The sequence below is a fragment of the Bicyclus anynana genome, chromosome 7 (genome assembly GCF_947172395.1).
Source record: "Bicyclus anynana chromosome 7, ilBicAnyn1.1, whole genome shotgun sequence".
In the NCBI taxonomy this organism is placed as follows: Eukaryota; Metazoa; Arthropoda; class Insecta; order Lepidoptera; family Nymphalidae; genus Bicyclus; species Bicyclus anynana.
Window position 1 is genome coordinate 12385950 of NC_069089.1, and position 19708 is coordinate 12405657.

General features: G+C 33.9%; 1 protein-coding gene across 1 annotated transcript; it reads left to right on the forward strand.

Moving 5' to 3' along the window:
* Positions 1-931: 931 nt before the first annotated feature.
* Positions 932-16939, forward strand: LOC112055885 (uncharacterized). The gene is made up of 6 exons (XM_024096176.2): positions 932-1139; positions 8216-8421; positions 9325-9460; positions 10314-10447; positions 11833-12040; positions 14879-16939. Exons 1-6 carry the CDS (start codon positions 1097-1099, stop codon positions 14971-14973), a joined length of 822 nt encoding a protein of 273 aa, XP_023951944.1. The 5' UTR covers positions 932-1096; the 3' UTR covers positions 14974-16939.
* The last annotated feature ends 2769 nt before the right edge of the window (positions 16940-19708 follow it).

Genomic DNA, 19708 nt, shown 5'->3' on the forward strand with positions numbered 1-19708 from the left:
ATTTATAATATTAGCAGTGATATATTATACTTGTTTGTAACTACCAATAGGTTTTATTTACGCAGAGATATCCCCCTCGGGAAAATATCTTAGATGCGGTCATAAATTGCGTCGGTTGACATAATAGCGCCAAAGGACGTAGATTTATGCATGTTTCATTTTCCCAGCATTGAAGACTGTTTCTGCTTGAACAAAGAAAATTGTACAGTAAAGATATTAAGTTTTCAGAACTTTAAATCATATTTTTAGTATGTCACATAAAACGAAGGATAACTATAGGTTTGTCATCTCTGTCTCTTTAAGTACTCGTATTCTATTGTGTTAATGGTTAGCTTATCTCTACGAGCTTATGACAAAGGTTATAATTTCGAATAGAAAAATAAAGTTAAATTTATGAGTCACGGGATTTCCAAATTTAAAATTTTGAATTGTTCTTTCATCACAAATTTTGTTGATTTCCAAAGTAGATACTTTTCGCAAACGGCATAGATAATTATTAATGAGGCAAACGGGTTGTTATGCATTTATTTTTAACTCGCATTAAATTATAATCTTTGATAATCATTTGTTGCAGCATGTAAAATTATATTGTTACATATTGGTACTGTTGGTTCCTACAGATAAAACCAGGCAGCATTCAAGTTAGCCTCTGAGAGAGCTTATCTCACAGAATAAAACTTCTATTTCTATGGCCCACCATTCTGCCTTTATCACGTCATGTTTGATACGATTGCTCATTATAGAGACTACAGCAAATTTGGAATGGCTAAAAAAGTAGGCTTATAGCTTTTAAATGCACTACTTTAAGATTTTCCCAAGTAAACTTCATGGTCCTGAAAACGTAGCGACTCTATAATCCGACTATTTCCGAGCGTTTGGGCGGTCACAAACACTGTCAAAAGCTACTCCGAGCATTCAGTCGGGTATAAGCTTTCAATGGAGACGGACGTAGTTATTTGCGCCACGAAAGCACGTATCACAAAGCTTGACAAGCATTAGAACAATGTTTGTTTATTTAATTAGTGTACAGTGAATATATTTTTTTAAAACAGTGTGTGTGACTTGTGATGGACCAGTGTGGATTTTATTGGAGAGGATGATTGTTATATACGCTTTATTCAGCTTACTACTTATAAAAGGTAATACGTCTAAATAATATTTAAAATAACATGAGAAATAATATAAATTCTCATCATATCATTTAAATAGGCCAATACTCCAGTTCTACTTTGTAGGAAATAATATTTTAGAAAGTTCGACGACGCAAAATACAAGTCCACTTTCATAATATTGTGTAGTTTTTCATGTTTTCTAAATGAACATAATTAATAATGCCGTGAATACTTGATTTTATAGATTTTATACATTTATAGATAAATACCTAGCAAAGAAGTTTTGCGACGCCTATTTTAAACCTATTATTAACATCTCATTATAATTGCTTAAAAATTCTTTATGTAATGTGACCAAGGTCTGTTGGTAACTCACATAATAGGCATTGTTTTCTGAAGCTCTGCTAGTAAATTGTAACTTTATTAAAAACGGTATGAAATACTACGATTTACTGTGGGGGATTACTATTCACGGGAGAGTGCTTTGTGCGTGTTTGGAATCTCCGTAGTTTTATATTTCAACTACGTATCTAGTAGTTTTACCTCACAACAACTGAAAATTGTTAAATAAAAATCATACGCTGGAATATCCACACAATGAAATGGTGTAATAAATATTTATCTACCATTTATAATGAAAAAAGGCTGTAAACTTTTTGAACGTAGTATAAAGTAATTTTGTATTTTTTTTTAATTTCTCCCCTGCGGGATTAAGCAAAGGTCGGTCGGCCACAGAGCTACAAAATATTCAGTCGTTTTAATATTTTACTTTGTTATTTTCGTATGGAACAATAAAACCATGATTGAATATCGTGCTTTTCTGGAGTTTTATTAAATTTAACTAAACGGCATATACCTAGGCTTAGTATCCAAGCACCTTGAAACGTTAACTTTGTCTGTTTGTAGTAACTGTAAGTCTATCATAAGTTCGAATGACTATTTGCTGAGAAGGGTCGGTACAAATTCAGCAGTTGCTCTTAATCAACTTAATCATTAGATATAGTTTACAATGGTTGAATTAATTATAATTTATTTTACTTCCCTAAGAAGTAATAGTGAGACTTAGTAGTATAACACCTTGCTTAAATGTATGCATTGGTACCTAGGTAGATTCAAAACAGTTTTGGAGATCTTTTAAAAGCTGATACCATCAATAGAATTACACCTGTTTTCTAGATGAATAACCATTGTCAATGTACTTTTTTTTAGTTTATGAGTGTATTTTGTCTTAGGAAATCTATAATTTGTAATAATAGATACGTATCTATACTAATATATAAAGCTAAAGAGTGTGTTAGTTTGACTGAACGCGCTAATCTCAGGAACTACTTGTCCGATTTAAAAATTCTTTCAGTGTTAGATAGCCCATTTATCAAGGAAGGCTATAGGCTATATATTATCCCCGTTTTTCTAAGGGAACGGGAACCACGCGGGTAATTCGCGCGGCGTCAGCTAGTGTATTATAATATGTAATGTTTACTAATACTTATGATATAATATGAAAAAGAGGAAATATTACCGATTTGATTGACATTCTTTTATTGTTGGGAAGCTACATTATTCCCAAGTGCTTTAAACCTAATTTATCCCCGTATTCTTAAGAGAACGGGAATCACGCGGGTGAAACTGCTAGTGTATTGCTAAATGTGCTACGTAGCTACGGCTACGCAGAAAACAAAACGAAATCGTTTTATTTTAAGTTTTTATTATTTACTATTTTTAAATTACCTACTTTATTTTGAATGATAAAGTAGGTTTAGAGAGAGAGGAGGAAGTTTGTATCTGACCGATGACTTGGGAGTTTCTTCGAAAATTCGCAATTCTATTTCGTAGAACGGCGTAGAATTCTGGGATACTGGCTTCGGCGAACAACGTTTGTTTTGATGCAAATGTTAACAAGTTGGCTTTACAACCCTAGTTTCTTGGCCTCTACGAGACGTTTTAAAAATTATTTCGCTATGTATCACATATAAACAAGGTCGTCTGATACATTTTCTGTTGCGTTTTTTACGCAAAATACTCGCTAGTTACACTCACAAACTATCGAATATTTGAAAATTTTCCATTATAATATAATGCACCAGTATTTCTTTAATCCAAATTGAATCACATGTGATGCAGGGATAGGTAACGTGTTAAAGAAAATGTAAGCAAGAGGGAACGAATATCTAATCAATATTAAGTACTTATTTGCTTGTTAATTATAGGGAAGTAGCGCTTTGCTTGCACTCAACTGTTGTTTTATTCATTGTAATTACTTAATTAAAAACACCGTAGTCTTTCTGTATTGCAAATATTAATAGTGAATAGTTTTAAGGAAGCTTTCTCGTTTGATTGTCTCGTGGATTGATTTTGATAAAAAAAATTATACTAATCTTATTATAAAAACAAAAAACCCGACTGCTTAAGCGTAATGAAATAACCTATATAAAATTCTTACTGTTGCCGCAAACGGTAACAAATACAGTTTAAGTAGATCATCATCATCACCATTATCAACCCATATTCGGCTCGCTGAGTTCGAGTCTCTTCTCAGAATGAGAGGGGTTAGGGTAATAGTACAACACGCTGGCCCTATGCGTTTTGGTAGACTACACCCACACAGAGAATTTAGAAAATTCTCTGGTACGTAGGTTTCCTCACGATGTTTTTCCTTCACCGATTGAGACACGTGATATTTAATTTCTTAAAATGCACACAACTTAAAAGTTGGTGGTGCATGCCCCGGACAGGATTCGAACCCACACCCTCGGTTACGGAGGCAATGTAAATATCCACTGAGCTATCACGGCTATATAGGTAGATTATAGTAGGTAAAAAAGTGTTGTTTATCCCCGTCTGCAGCATCTTATAGTAGGTAGGTACTTTTGCACACTTTAGTATGTAAAAAAATATTAAAATAAAACAAAGCTGTATATAACCTAAATTTAATTTGGAATGGTACCCTAGTCTGAGTATTAAACTTTAGAGTTTTATTGGTCATTGAACTATTTCAATTAATTTTTAATGATGAGAAAATCATGTCGAAAAAGTAAAGTCAAAATAAATTAGTGATTCTCGCCGTGGAAATTCGGAAGATCTTGAAATATTAATTTAAACATCATCTTTACTATTTTTTTACCTGACTGCAAGAAGAGTTATGATTTTCGCGCGTATCTCGTATGTATGTATGTAATTATGTATGTATGATATAAAATTACATACTAACGTACATACATACGATATCTAATATTCTTTATTACCTCTTATCTTCCAAACCTCTGAATGGATGTACGTTATTAATATATCGTTAGATTTTTCTTAAATAACCTATGTGTTCTTAGATAGGTGAAATAAAAAAAAAACCAATACGACGTCGGTATTGACTCGAGGTAAAAAAATATTTTTTTCGAATATTGCGATTAGGGTATCAACTTCAAGGGCTCATCAAGAGGATTTGAAAATATCATGGGCATTGGACATATTAAAAAAATGGTAAAATTAGAAAAAAGTTATTTATTAATCGATATATACAAAATAGCAGGTTAGGCAGTCGAGTATTTAATTTTTTAATTACTGACTTGTTTTATTTGGGTGGTTAAAATATGTAAAAGCTTAAAGTTCTGATATTATAAGGTATACTTAAAAAGTTTTTAAAAGTCTTTCTCAGTACAGACTGTACTTTGAATCTACAGTACAAAGTAACTACTTCGTAATGAAAGGAGTTTGAGGAATGCTTCGCTTGAGTCAATTAGCGGAACCTTTTAAAAAGCCTTTTGATGAACTAAAAAACCTTCTTCTTAGAATAAGCCAAAGAAGTTATGATTCTCATAATATCTTGCACCAATTTTTTAAGGTAAGCTAGTTTTTTTTTATCTCTCGTAACAAGTATTATAGTTTGATAGAGAATTAGCATAGTGAACTGAAAGGCAATAAATAAAATTCATCATCATCATCATCATTATCAGCCAATGGACGTCGACTGCTGGAAATAGGCCTCTTGCATGGACTTCCAACAAAACGGTCTCGAGCCAAAAATATATATTTTTTTTCAATCTAGTAGAACGCTTATGCATGATATGAGATCCTTTAAAATAAGTGTCACTAGCCTGTTATTGTCGTAGTGGATCCCCTATTACTTAGACTAAACGTAAAAATAATAACTTTAATTAGTACGCTCAAGTAATTAATATCCGTTTTAAAGCAATCAAAAACTATTTACTATTTCAAAATATAGATATTGTAGAAAATAGTAGTCTGAGATGGCTACGAAGTCGCTCGATCTCGTTTTGGCTCGTGCCAACGCTTGGTGGCGCAACTTATTTCCATAAAGAGTAGGGAGTTAGAGAGGGTAACGATCGGTTGGCGGGAATGGCTTGCGATATAAGGCGCTCGTCGTTCGGTCGGCTTCAGTATGCTCGTGGGCTTCGAGCCTTATCTATTTGTGTACTTACAACTTGGGATAGGCGGGGAGAGTGACTTGAGTGGAAAAGGGGAGCGTTATTTAACTGTCAAAGGCGCCTTTAAACCTACATACAACGGTCACAAGTCCGCGACTTCTTACTTTGGTTACAGTTTGATTTGTTAAATAAGTTGTCCTGACAAATATTGTGAATCATAACCTTTGTTCGACATTTTTATAATCCACTTTTGAGTGTGCTAAAAATATTTTAATACTTTTAAATGTTTACCTTTTTATGTGTATTAGATTACAAGGCGTTGAACAAAAATTACATGTGAAATAAACCAACATGAATACCGCTTAGAAGGTTGTTACTATATCAGAAAATAACTCTGAACACTATGCCGTGCCGCCGTTATTTCTGGTACAGGTGAGTACGCGAGTGAAGAGTAAGGTTTCCGACTCTTATCTTTCGACTCCCGCGCTGGAAATATGTACGGCGTTTACGGGTAAAGTATCTCTTTAAGTCGTCATCAACCCATATTCGGCTCACTGCTGAGCTCGAGTCTCCTTTCAGAATGAGAGGGGTTAGGCCAATAGTCTACCACGCTGGCCCAATTCGGATTGGCAGACTTCACACACGCAGAGAATTAATATAATTCTCTGGTATGCAGGTTCCCTCACGATGTTTTCCTTCACCGATTGAGACACGTGATATTTAATTTCTTAAAATGCACACAACTGAAAAGTTGGAGATGCATGTCCCGGACCGGATTCGAACCCACACCCTCCGGAATCGGAGGCAGAGGTCATATCCACTGGGCTATCACGGCTCACGCATCTCTTTAAGTGTACAAAAGTAATTGCACAAATGCCGTACAGTAATAAATGACCTATTTCGCTTCTGCAGTTATCGACGAATTAACATTTGTACTGACTTCCAGCACCACCATTTTAGTACGGCACTAGGATTTTCAACATTTATTTTTAATCATCTTTAACAATATAACAAAGCCGTACATTAATAATTAGTCGTAATTCATAATTTGTTCCTGAGAAATTCCATTTACTAGCGTACTCACCACTGTTCCGCTCAGAAATGACGGCATAGTGTTTAGAGTTATTTTCTGATATAGTAACAGCCTTCTAAGCGTTATTCACGTTGGTTCATTTCACAGGTAATTTTTGTTCAAGGGCTTGTAGTCTATATAAAGTCACTAACAGTCGTTCGAATAAATAATGTAAAGTTTTATTCCGTCTTTGTTCTTAAATACAGACATCTTAACGTGGGTCTCATTTACCTACTAGAAGTCTATTCAAAGCGATATCCACTTTCAAACTGCCGGTAGCTTCTTACCGTCTCCAAACTTGTTTGAGTTAGTTATGAGTTGATTTATGTACTTACGTATGTTACTTGACTTATAACGACTTTAAGCCCGAATCTCAAGCCTCGGGGGAAATACAAGAAATAGACACATTCAGCAATTACTTGGTTATGTTATATTATTGTCTCGTGAATGTGTTTGAAAACTTTATCCAATTCAGTTTTAACTTATTCGCAACTTTCCCTATTACGACGTATTTGTTCGTAATTCCCAAATATCAGAGATACACATCTTAATCTTAACACGTGTAACAGAAGTTCGTGAAACATTAAAAGCTAACAATTAATTTTACATTGAGATGAAAATGTATGATATAAATTCATGGCTTTTTTTCAATAGATTTTCCTCTGCAAGAGTTGCTTGTTTTAAAGATTCTTCTAAAAACATTTCATTGTAGCTTATTTTCAATGGTTCAATTTACCTTTTTGTCTTTCCATATAATTATGAGAATGACTTTTAAAGCTTCGTTATCAACCCATATTGGGCTCACTGCTGTGCTCGAGTCTCAGAATGAGAGGGGTTAGGCCAATAGTCCACCACGCTGGCCCAATGCGGATTGGCAGACTTCACACACGCAGAGAATTAAAAAAAATCTCTGGTATGCAAGTTTCCTCACGATGTTTACCTTTCCTTTACCGTTTGAGACACGTGATATTTAATTTCTTAAAATGCACACAACTGAAAAGTTGGAGGTGCATGCCCCGAAGTGGATTCGAACCCAAAGCCTCTGGAATTGGTGGCACGGCTATTTTAAAGCTTAGATCCACAATACTTACTGTTCCAATGCTGGTTGGCAAGCTAAGGTCATCCGAAACTTGCCAGCCAGAATGAATAGAGCTATTCACTAATTTCAAGTTTTCAAAAATGGAGGTTGGCTACCGCATTTGTCAATTAACGTGTTCCAAAAAGCTGATTGAACAGATTGATTTCAATATAATATTTCATAGATAAGCTTAACAAATAAATGTTAATTGAGATTGGTAGCGTTCATTTCTTGAAAGGAATAAATCGATCACAAGAATGTAAAAGCTATTCAACTCATTTTTCAACAGCCTGACTGTTGACAAATTACCTACAGGTTGGGGACAATAATATATTAGGCTTTGTATTATGATAAGATCTTGGGAGCGAGTTCCAAATGATAACATTAATAATTTTGCTGTGCTAATGATAGCAAATTTACATTGATCGATCAATCGATCACAAAAATTACATAGCTAATTACACACACACTATTACTATACTTTATTATTACCTATACTATAGCCTAACCACTGCAAAGAGGCATCCAAACATGTAGATAACACAAAAGCGACATGATTTATTTATTGTTACAGAATCGCTATTACTAAGGATAGTCCACGTAACGGTCCCTTCCTATCGGATACGTGGCCAGCCAGCCCAGTTGGAATGCGAGTTCGAGTTAGGCGGCGATACGCTATATTCAGTGAAATGGTACAGAGATAACGAAGAGTTTTATCGCTACATGCCGAAATACGACCCTCCTAAACACGCTTACAAACTTGACGGCGTTAAAGTCGAGGTAAGTCCTTTTACAGTCAACCCGATAGTAATGGGTGAATTATTTTGTGACGTCCGGAAGCGGTGTCGTATAGATAATGTTTGGAATGCCTTTCCGGTGTTTATGTTTCTTTACACAATTTAAACACCTTCATAGCAAGAGTGAATAGACATCTTCTTGGAAAGCACACTCCGAAATATTATATCGCATTACTGCTTGCCATTAGGCATAATTGTAGTTAAGCGCGAGCTTATCTTTCATAGTCCACGTAGCGGATAATGTCCAGTTAAGTATATAGTAATCTATATATTCGTGTCTATGTTGCAGCCACCTTGTTGAATTGGCCAGCTAATAGGACGCCCATTCATTAACTGCCAGCATTCAATGCAATCGCTAAAATGCAACAAGTCAAAACACTGATAGCAATGTTTAACCAGATAGCTGAATATTTATTTGAATGAACGAATTGTTAAAAGCTGAATATCAGAATACTATGAGTTTCATGTTGTCATTAGTTTTATCAATTATTATAAACTAGCGGACGCCCGGGACTTTGGAAATTCAGTTTTTCACAAATCCCGCGGGAACCATGGATTTTTCCGGAATGAAAAGTCTATGTGGTAATCCAGAGTAAAATCTATTTCCATTCCAAATTTCAGCCAAATTGCTTCAATAGCAGCAGCGTAAAAGAGGAACAAACATACTTAAACACTTACACACAAACTTTCGCCTTTATAATATTATTGTGATTGTGATGTGATTGTGATTGTGATCATAAATGTTATGTTCTCTTTAAAAAAAATACTGTGGTAAACATATCCCCTCTTTCTCACCCCTCTTTCCATTTCCATTATTTAGAAATTGTTCTAAAACCTTCCTTGTTTCTTTTTTATATTTATTTAAGGATTTGTACTTTCTATAAAGCTGTCAAAATCGGATAAAGGAAGAGTGATGCTTCACCCGGTCACATTGAAATCTTCTGGTCTATACCGATGTGAGATATCGGCAGAGGCGCCTAGCTTCGCCTCAGTAGCTGGTGAAGGAAAAATGGAAGTTATTTGTGAGTACACATAATATATTATCACATTATAGAACAATATGTGACACGTCGAGACTCTTTCTACGATTTGTAACACTTCAAAAATTAAAAAGAATGACATTAGTAATCAACAGGTCATATGATGAAGTTAACGATCGGATCTGTCATTCTCATATGTTTTTTTAGATTTCGTAGCGTTAGCGTTTGTAGAATCGACGAGCCACATGACTACAGGCCTAGGTTGCATAACGCATTATAATTATGTCATTGTCATTAATAACAGTCTATTTCAAGTATTTTTTTTAATTTGTTTATTTTAAGAGACGAAAATATCCAAGCTGCCTAAATGTGACTTGGCGGGGTTAGTTGATACCGTTCGATTTAGTAACGATTATACTAGATGTTAATGATAATGACCAAGAGTTTATCGTGTTTTCCAAGGCACTTTCTCCATCTTTCCAATTCCAGATTTATTGATTACTCACCAGAGTGAGTCTTTACAAGTAACGTGTGAAGCCGGTGCATATTTAAAAAAATTAAAAAATATACAATATTTAAAAATGGGTCAATTTTATGCGCTTTCTTTCATTTCATCACTTTTCTTTTACGTATTATTTACGGGATATTATATTATATTAACATAACTTAATTAAAGAAAACTTATAATTCAAACTAAACATATTCCTGAAAATACAATATATTCAGAAATAAAATTAATATCAAGAGAATTTTGTGGATAAAAATTACGGCTTTGAAATCCAAGTAAAATACACACATCATTTTCTTGCTTTTAACATCTCATTAGCAGTACCTGAGGAGGTAAAATAATTAAAATGTGTTTTTAAATTCTCATTTATAACGTTTTCTTAATTAGATCTACCACGGGAAGGACCAAGAATAACAGGCAACGAGCAAGAGAACAGGCGGGGGGATTCTTTATTTCTGAACTGTACTTCTGGTCGCTCGTATCCGGCGGCCATTTTAAGTTGGGACATTGACGGTGAGAAGGTAATGCTTATTTTGGGCTTAACCTTAATTATATTTAAGAATCTCTTTGTATTTTTTTTATTTAGTACGTCTTGATTCAAACATGACCGATACTGTAATTATCAAGAAACTAGCGGACTTCGTCTGCGTGAAATTTAGTTTTTCACAAATCCCTCGGGAACTATGGATTTTCCGGGATGAAAAGTAGTATAAAGTAGTTATGAAAATCACCACCCAAACCAGAGTAAAATCTATTTCTATTCCAAATTTCAGCCAAATCGATACAGTAGTTGTGGCGTCAAAGAGTATAAAACATTCATACAAACTTTCGCGTTTATAATATTAGTAGGATTCTCACAGCCAGAACATCTTTTTTTTCTTCAATGAGAAGTAGTAGGTACAGTATCCGAGGAGCATTTTTACAATTGATTACTATATAGCCTCAATAACTCAATGGTAGTAGCGGTCGGACTCATCATCAGTCATCACCGTTTGTCTATTGTCGTACCCACTTTCACAGTCTTTCTCGACTAATTGGAGGGGAATGGGAATATTGGTCATATTTTAAAAAAAAAGATATGGCAAATATTCTGTTTTTTTTTAATAGGCAATTTTCCGTGAGAAACTTCTTAATTGAGACGCTAAACTTTAGTATTCACGAAAATTCTTGATTTTGGTAGATAATAGGGTTTATAGCTAATAAAAATTTGTGAGCTTAAGAAAGCTTGGCTGTTAAGTTGTATAAGTATTTAATAAGCAGCAGTAAAGAAAAACCAGCTCAATTTTTTATACCCATACCTCTGAAGGTTTCTACGCGATATCGTATTAATGCTTCGCTTGGCGGTACGTCTGTGCCGGTAGTGTGGTAACTAGCCGCAGTCGAAGCCTACCAGGCCAAACCAAGACAATTCATAAACTATAAAATCCTTAACTGACCCAAACTGGGAATCGAACCTAGGACCTCTCTGAACTATAGCAATACTTACCAACTGCACCAGAGGTCGTCAAAATCGTAGTCATCATAATTAGATTATTTCAACTGCTCACTATAGGACCAAGTCCTTCTTTTAGACTCCTATGCGAATTGATGGGCTCGCAGACTTAAAAATATGTAAATAAATAATTCTGCTTTGTTGACGTTCAGTCATATACAATAAACGGGTCCAACTAACTTCATCATCATCATTAACCCATATTCAGCTCACTGGTGAGCACGAACGACTCTCAGTATTTAAGGGATTAGGGTAATAGTCCTCCACGCTGGCCCAATGCGGCAGACTTCACATACATAGAGAACTGAGAAAATTCTCAAGTATACAGGTTTCCTTACGATGTTTTTCCTTCACCGTTTGAGACATGTGATGTTTAATTTCTCAGCTAACAGCTAACTTACACTTGTTCCTTAGGTCGTTGACCCGACACTGCTAGTGGAGTATCCACCATTGCAGCATGCGCATGGTCTACTGTCATCAGCATTGGGCTTACGAGTGCCAGCTGGTCGGACCATGCAAGTGAAATGCACAGCAAGAGTCGCTCCCGCGTGGCGCGAGGGCAGTGAAGCTATCGTGGGGAACAGTAAAGAACTGGCGGATAGTAAAGAAGCCATGTTGTTAGGTAAGTAACTAAGTTTTTTTTTTCTTTACATGTTAGCCTTTGATTACAATCTCATCTAATGGTAAGTGATGATGTAATCTAAGATGGAAGCGGACTAACTTGTTAGGAGGAGGATGAAAATCCACACCCCTTTCGGTTTCTACACGACATCGTACCTACTCGTCGTAATCGTACGTGGTAACTAGCCACGGCCGAAGCCTCCCACCAGCCAGACCTGGACTAATTAAGAAAACCTCAATCGGCCCAGCCGGGGATCGAACCCAGGACCTCCGTCTTGTAGTTTAGTTAATCAATACATTTAATTAAATTAAACTGTCTGTCAGTGATTTTAAAATAACTGTATTTTTTCAAGTATTTTTTCTGTTTGTACGGATTAATCTTTCGTACGTCTGAACCAATTTTAACTGGATTTTCACTTGAAATATACCTTACCGTATATATATATACGGTAAGGTATATTTCAAGTGAAAATTTCTATACCGTAGGTACATACTTTTAAGTGTAAGAGGAACGGAATTCTATAGGTTTGCTTCATATTATTTTGTATCAGAAATCCCCTGTTATGAGTTAAAGAAAATTTAATATGAGTTGAAAACTATCAGGAAGATGATAAACCGTTAAAGCTAATTTAAATAATTAGCTTAGTGCTTTTGCATAAACATCGATATTCAATCCGCTTTCAGCAACAAAATTATATTTTATAGGTATATCCTTAATCCTATTTCGTTGATCAAGTGGTTAGCATTAGACGGTTCGGATCATGATGTCCTGGGATTGATTCCTGGGAAATATTGTCTTTTCATTCTTTCGAGAAATTCTCAGAAAATTAGTGATATTCAATCCTGGATTAGCCTATATTTAAGCAATTGCCAAGGACACCCGAGATAATTGAGTAAAAAACATTATATTTTTTTCCTTTGTTGTATTGTAGTAATACAAACCTATGGATAGGTGAAGATTGCTTAGGGCAATTAGTTATCATAATCCAGCGCTGGTAGTGTTGTACTCTATGTCTGGGAGAGCATGTCTAGCTGTGGCTCCTTCATTATCATTGTCAATAGTGGGTGTTATAATCTTGACGTGTCTGTCTGTCTGTCTCGACTTGAGTGGGCACGGAAAGAGACTTAATCGTGTGTTTAATTAATAACTTCATGACCTTCGGGAGTTTATAAAAATTTTAAATTTTTTTTAATGGTCTTTATACAGTGATCGTTAAAAAGTACCTACATGATCATAACCATAAGCCCACAAACTCACAACAGAACAACGTGGTAGGATTAAGTCTATATAGTCTGCTTGGTTACAATTTTTATTATTTCGACAGAAACATCTGTTATATATGAAAAAAATTGATAAAATTCCTTTGAAAGTCATAGCGATAGGTGACCTTTCGTTAGAAGAAAATTGTGTCATGCAGTATTCATTTTATCAACGCCTCGGTGCTGCTTTTCAAAGGGTTATTTTCAACGTCGATTCAAAATGTATAGAAGCTATTACCGCTCGTAGTGAGACTGCGAGTATGATTTCGTGTTTTCGGGAGAATAATTCTCCTTCTATATTTTTAACGCTCTATCAAATATATTGTGTATATGAAAAACGATTTCGTGTTTTCGGGAGAATAATTCTCCTTCTATATTTTTAACGCTCTATCAAATATGTTGTGTACATGAAAAACGAAGTCGTGTTTTCGGGAGAATAATTTCCTTCTATATTTTTAACGCTCTATCAAATATATTGCGTATATGAAAAACGAAGTCGTGTTTTCGGGAGAATAATTCTCCTTCTATATTTTTAACGCTCTATCGAATATATTGTGTATATGAAAAACGAAGTCGTGTTTTCGGGAGAATAATTCTCCTTCTATATTTTTAACGCTCTATCAAATATATTGTGTTTATGAAAAACTTAAATTATTTTAAGTCTTATTGCGTGTAGGTACAAAATAAATCTTAGCCTTGTCCTAATATTGCATTAGACGTACCTTAGCTTTGTTTAAGTCGAATCTTAGTCATCATCATCATCATTAACAGACGTTGGACGTCCACTGCTGGACATAGGCCTCTTGCATGGACTTCCAAACAAGACAGTCTCGAGCTGCCAGCATCCAGCGGCTTCCTGCAACTCACTTGATGTCCTCAGTCCCCCTAGTGGGGAGTCGACCAACACTGCGCTCTCCGGTGCAGGGTCGCCATTCCAGCACCTTGGATCCCCAACGTCCATTGGCTCTTTGAACTTGTCTTAGTGTTATCGTCTTGGTCTTCCGATTTAATATTACAAGATACATAATATTTATTACATTCCAAGACAACATTGTCTTGGTCTTTCAAGATTATATTACAGTATATTAAGACAATGCTAGTAAGTGTAAGACCAAGAGTAAGTTGATTAACAGTTGAAAATATGTTTATTTATTTTTATTTAATACTCTATGTTTGTACACCACAATAATTAAAAATACAAGCAAAACAGAAACATAAGAAGAAGCAGAATACAAAATGCAGCCTATCGCTTAGTAGCAATCTCTTCCAGGCACCCATAGGTTTAGGAAATTATATCAAGAATAATATGCCCCTTTTAGACCGTTTATAAAAACTTTTTTAAACGACTTAGACAAAAGATATTCTTTTAATCATTACATCGTTAATCAAAACACATTCAAAATGAAGTTAACGTTTCATTGTGTATTCAGCCCATCCTTTTAATAAGCTCTTACTTCGAAACGTCAAAACTTGTTTAATATTTAAAGAGGCCGACAACAAAGTTTTTAAAGGACCATCATCGTTCCATTTTCAAAAGTACTTTCATTAACTGGAATAATAATCATCTTGTTTGTTACAGTTCGGAGCTCGAGTGCGGCGCTTACATTAAATATGACGTTGTTAACACTTTCACTCCTTCAACATTTACGCTTCTCAACGCCATCAATTACGTGATAATTATTATTAAAACAATTTATTAAAATATTGAATAATCAATAAAAAGATTTATTGATTAATCGTTAAAACAGTTTTATCGTAATTATCACTGAATAATAAATAAAACAATTTATTGATTAATTGATAAAACAGTTATTAAAATGTACAATGAGTAATCAATAAAGCGAATTATTGATTAATCGTTTTTATATTCCAAATTATTTTTCGTTTGTGCAATAAGTAAATTTATGAACACGAATTTTTGTATCTGTGAATTCATAATGATGTTTTTTTCTTGTATTTTATAAAAATTAAATGTTGCATACGTACATAATATATTTTTTAGATTAAGTTATAGTTTCAAGAATAGACATATCATCTGTAAACTTATTTTTATTAACATTCTGTGAATGAATCTGTTTTTGGTACGTGTCGTTTGTAAATAAACAAGTCATAAAATTCGAACTAAAATCTATTTAAATCCGAGATATGTGCTCGTACATCTTGGAAGTACACCAAACCTTTTATCATCGCTATCAAGCAACTTTGCTGTGCTTTGAATAAAACTACTGGCCCATTCACTAACCTATTGGCCTGGTGTAGTATAGTGGCCTATTACCCACCTAATATAATTAACTTCAAATCAAAAACCATCTCATTTTCATATTTCGTAAACGAAAATCGCAATGACACATAATCATCATCATTATCAACCCATATTCGGCTCGTTGGGTAAATATTTTCTTCAGTATATCAGGTTTATTTTACAAAATAATACTTGAAAATTCTGACATCGATGAAAAGCATTACAAACAAAATTATGAACTGTTGTTTTTAAGCTGCTATTTAAGACATACCTGTGTTTTTAATAAATACTGTTATAGCTTGTTAGGCTAAATGTAAATATATTTACGATATATTTTTTTTATTATCGAGCATTTGGACACAAATTTTATAAAATGAATCAATAATTGCATTGACAAAAGTATAAAATAATACGCAATAAAAATATAGCTTTATAATTTTGTTGATTTCAATTAATAAAATATATACCGAAAAATATCAATCTTGTGTTATAATATAATGCTAGCCACCCACAGTCTGTGTGCCCACAGTCATGCCTGCAGCGCTGCCGGCATGATATCCGGTAAAATTCATCGTGCGTTGGTCGTGATTTAGGCTTTATGTCGAGCCGTCATGCACACCGCAACGAACACAATGAGTTTAAGCCTTCATTCGCACGAGAATTTTTAACGGACGTTAAAAAAGCGTTCAAATACAACAAATGCATTCCCAAGTATATGTTCACGATAGCGTTTTTAAAAAACGAGGTTTTTTTCGAGCAGTATTGCATTTTAAATTTTGAGCGTTGAAAATAGACCTTTATATAACTTCATAATTTATTTGAACGCTTTTTTAACGTCCGGATAAAAAGCTCTTGTGCGAATGAGGTCTTATTGGAGGCATGTGGGTATATAGGACCGTGGTTGACTAGCATAAGTCCCCATGTTTAGGGTTTACTGAACTTTAGGGCCAGTGTAGATGAAGGGAGGTTTATAACAACTTTAAGGTATTTGAATTTATTAAATAGCGTGCTATGAGTAATTTGCTTTAAACACCTTTAACCTTCTGAGCTTTGCTCCTTCTTGGAATTTTATACCTCATCTAAACCATGTTTATGAGAAAAGTTATTTATTTTGAGCCAATATCATGTTTTTGCTACTAATATTTATATTACGTGTATGGTATGTTTTAGTGAGTGCTTCGAATTGTTAACATATTTGTAAATACAAACTTTAGGGATGCCTTCTTAGATAGAAAGTACAATACCTAATTATGTAAATAGTACAGTCTTGTTCTTTTGTAATGTTGCATACTTTAGTCTAAAAAGAATACTTGTATGTATGTATTTATTAGGAAACTTAATGTCAATTTAATAAGTGTTTAAACTCTATTATTTTATTAATAAAAAAATGCTGATAAATTTTTGTTTTTAATAAAATCCTATAACTAACAAATTCAAGTAAATCTAATGAGAAAGCTGGAAGAAGCACTCCCTTACAGGACTTAGGAACTATAGGATCCCGTGATGCAAAATTTTCAGTTAATAAAGCGTCAAGGAGATTTATTAAATGTAGTAAATTATATGATAGGAAGAATAAATTATTAATTACTTTGTCCCTTGCAGCGGCGGAGAAAATGACTAAAAATATCCGCAGAACCAAAGTCTATTACTTTAGATTACTGAAATCGTAAGAATACGAGTATATTAGCTATTATTTTTTCAAATAAAAACTTGCCGCGTTGGTGGCTCGAGAACCGAAATAAAATATAAGTGATTTTTCTTTGTATTTTTATAATGAATTAAAAAATAAAAGTCATGAGTAACTAGTGATATGTGGTAGATATAATAGGAATATTACGTTTACAGAGTTATTACAAAGAGTTTGTAAGTATTGCTAAATTTACCTTTTGATTTTTCTACTTAGCATTTTCCTTGCTGTAGCGAGATGAAAAATTTGTAACTATCTCGCGTTCTTTAATGCCTCGTGATGCTCAAGATTCTTTTTTGAACCCCTCGCTTCGCTCCTGGGTCAATTTCAGAATCCTTTGCTTTTTTTGACATTCAATACTCTCGTCACACTCGGCGTAAAAATCTATTTTGCTGCCTACAAATAACTATTTCTATCTTTATGTTGTGAATGCAAAGATATTGCTTATTGCATTCCTCGGACCAGCAAATAACTCATAAAAGAAAGGAGGGTAAAACCGTAGGTTATCGATCGAAACGACTATAAGGTACCTAAGTCAGTAGATATAGTTCAAGGATATTAAAAAGTGTTAGTTCTACTTTAAAGAAATGTATTGAACCGATTTTTTAAGTTAAGTTAAATATTTTAAAGTGCTAAAAGTCACGCAAGGTCATTACTCGGTCTCCGCTAATAAAATAGCTAGATATTAATCTACGTCTTTATTTTGTGGGCAGGTCATGATAATGAGTTTTTATTTCTTTAGATTACCATTTAATTTTATCGTAGTCAATAGGTCTGTAACTAAGTATATAAACATTGTACTATTCTTCTTCTTCTTAAGGTGCCTCTCCGACTAGCGAAGGTTGGCAGTCAGATTCTTGAACTCGTCTCTATCCTTCGCGAGGCGAAATAATTGTGCGGCGCTCGCGATCCCGGTCCACTCTCTGATGTTTCTCAGCCAAGACTTCTTTCTGCGACCAACGCCTCTTCTACCAGCAACCTTTGCCATCAAGATGAGCTGTAGAAGCTCGTATCTCTCGTGTCGTAGCACGTGCCCTAGATACGCGACTTTTCTCGTCTTGACGGTCTACTATTACAAGGTTTATTTTCTACAATAAAATAAATCTTGTACTATTACAAGGTTTATTTTCTACAATATCCATAAACATAAAGTTTTTCTTACTCTGGAACCTTGATTATCTTGTGTAAAGTACTTAGAAGTCCAGCAAATGGGGGAGCGGATAAATTATTATTTACATATGTTTATGCTTGATTGCTTGAGCTTTGTTGTTATAATAAATGTAAATAAATTAATATCAGATGATTATACAGCTTAAGAAGAAAGATTTATACGAAATTAAAGTTATTAACTATCCATTTAGTTAACTATACATTTATAAACACGACACTTGTTACAAATTAACTAGTATTGAAGTATATAATCTAAAAGCGTAGATCATTATCGCTGTTTTGTTATTTAAATAAATAGGAAAGGTTTATTACTTTGACAACATGTACACCGATATGATGAAACTATGTTATTTTCCATCCTAATTATACGTGCTACACTTTGACAGAGTAGGCCAAAGTTAAAGCCTTACCTAACGGTGCGGTTACACGGATAAAATATGGAGCAATTATTGCTTGGCAACATCAAGCTAGCATAATTTTAGCAATTTAAATTTTTTTCGGCAATTTTTTTGCCGATAATGATTCACACTTTTCCCTAATATTACTCAATGTTGCCCACACGTTGCTCAAATATCCATTCGATTGGGAAACTTTACTAAACTTTCTTTCTATCTTCGTCATAGTGTGTTGATGGCACTAAACTAATGCTGTACTAAATTGATAGTGTAATGTATTGTCTAATTGATTAATAAGATTCCATATGGTGTGGCGCTACATGGACCAAGTTTATTGTTTACAGGAATAATAATTGTAGTTTCATGTAGGCATGATATCTGTACTAATATTATAAAGAGGAAAACTTTGTTTGTTTGTTTGTAATGAATAGGCTCAAAAACTGCAAGACCAATTTAAAAATTCTTTCACCATTCGAAAGCAACATTGTTCACAAGTAACATAGGCTAAATTTTATTTTGGATAAAATAGGGTTCCGTAATATATTTAGGTTTTTCGAACACAAGGTGTAAAAAATCAACCAGAAAAGTTACTTAATTTGCGTACGGTGCCTAAACTATACAAGATAGAACCATAAAATATTAAATTAATTGTAGATCTTATTAATATTTCCAAAAAATCCGCAACACACTATACCTATCTATGTCGAGTGAGCCACAACAACCATTTTTTTATTTAAAAATCTTGAACTTTTTGAACTACATTTAAACGCATTTATTTATTTAATCATGCTATTATACTTATCAAAGTAAAATACTTCATCACTAAGTACAGTTTATGTAGATATTGGTCTATGAATGATTAAAATTAAGTTATAAAAAATTCAAAATTCATTTATTTCAATTAGGCTTAGTTTA

Coding starts and splice junctions, on each gene's coding strand:
- LOC112055885 (XM_024096176.2), top strand. CDS start 1,097: ATGATTGTTATATACGCTTTATTCAGCTTACTACTTATAAAAG. Junction 1,140..8,215: donor CAGCTTACTACTTATAAAAG/GTAATACGTCTA, acceptor TTATTGTTACAG/AATCGCTATTACTAAGGATA. Junction 8,422..9,324: donor TTGACGGCGTTAAAGTCGAG/GTAAGTCCTTTT, acceptor CTTTCTATAAAG/CTGTCAAAATCGGATAAAGG.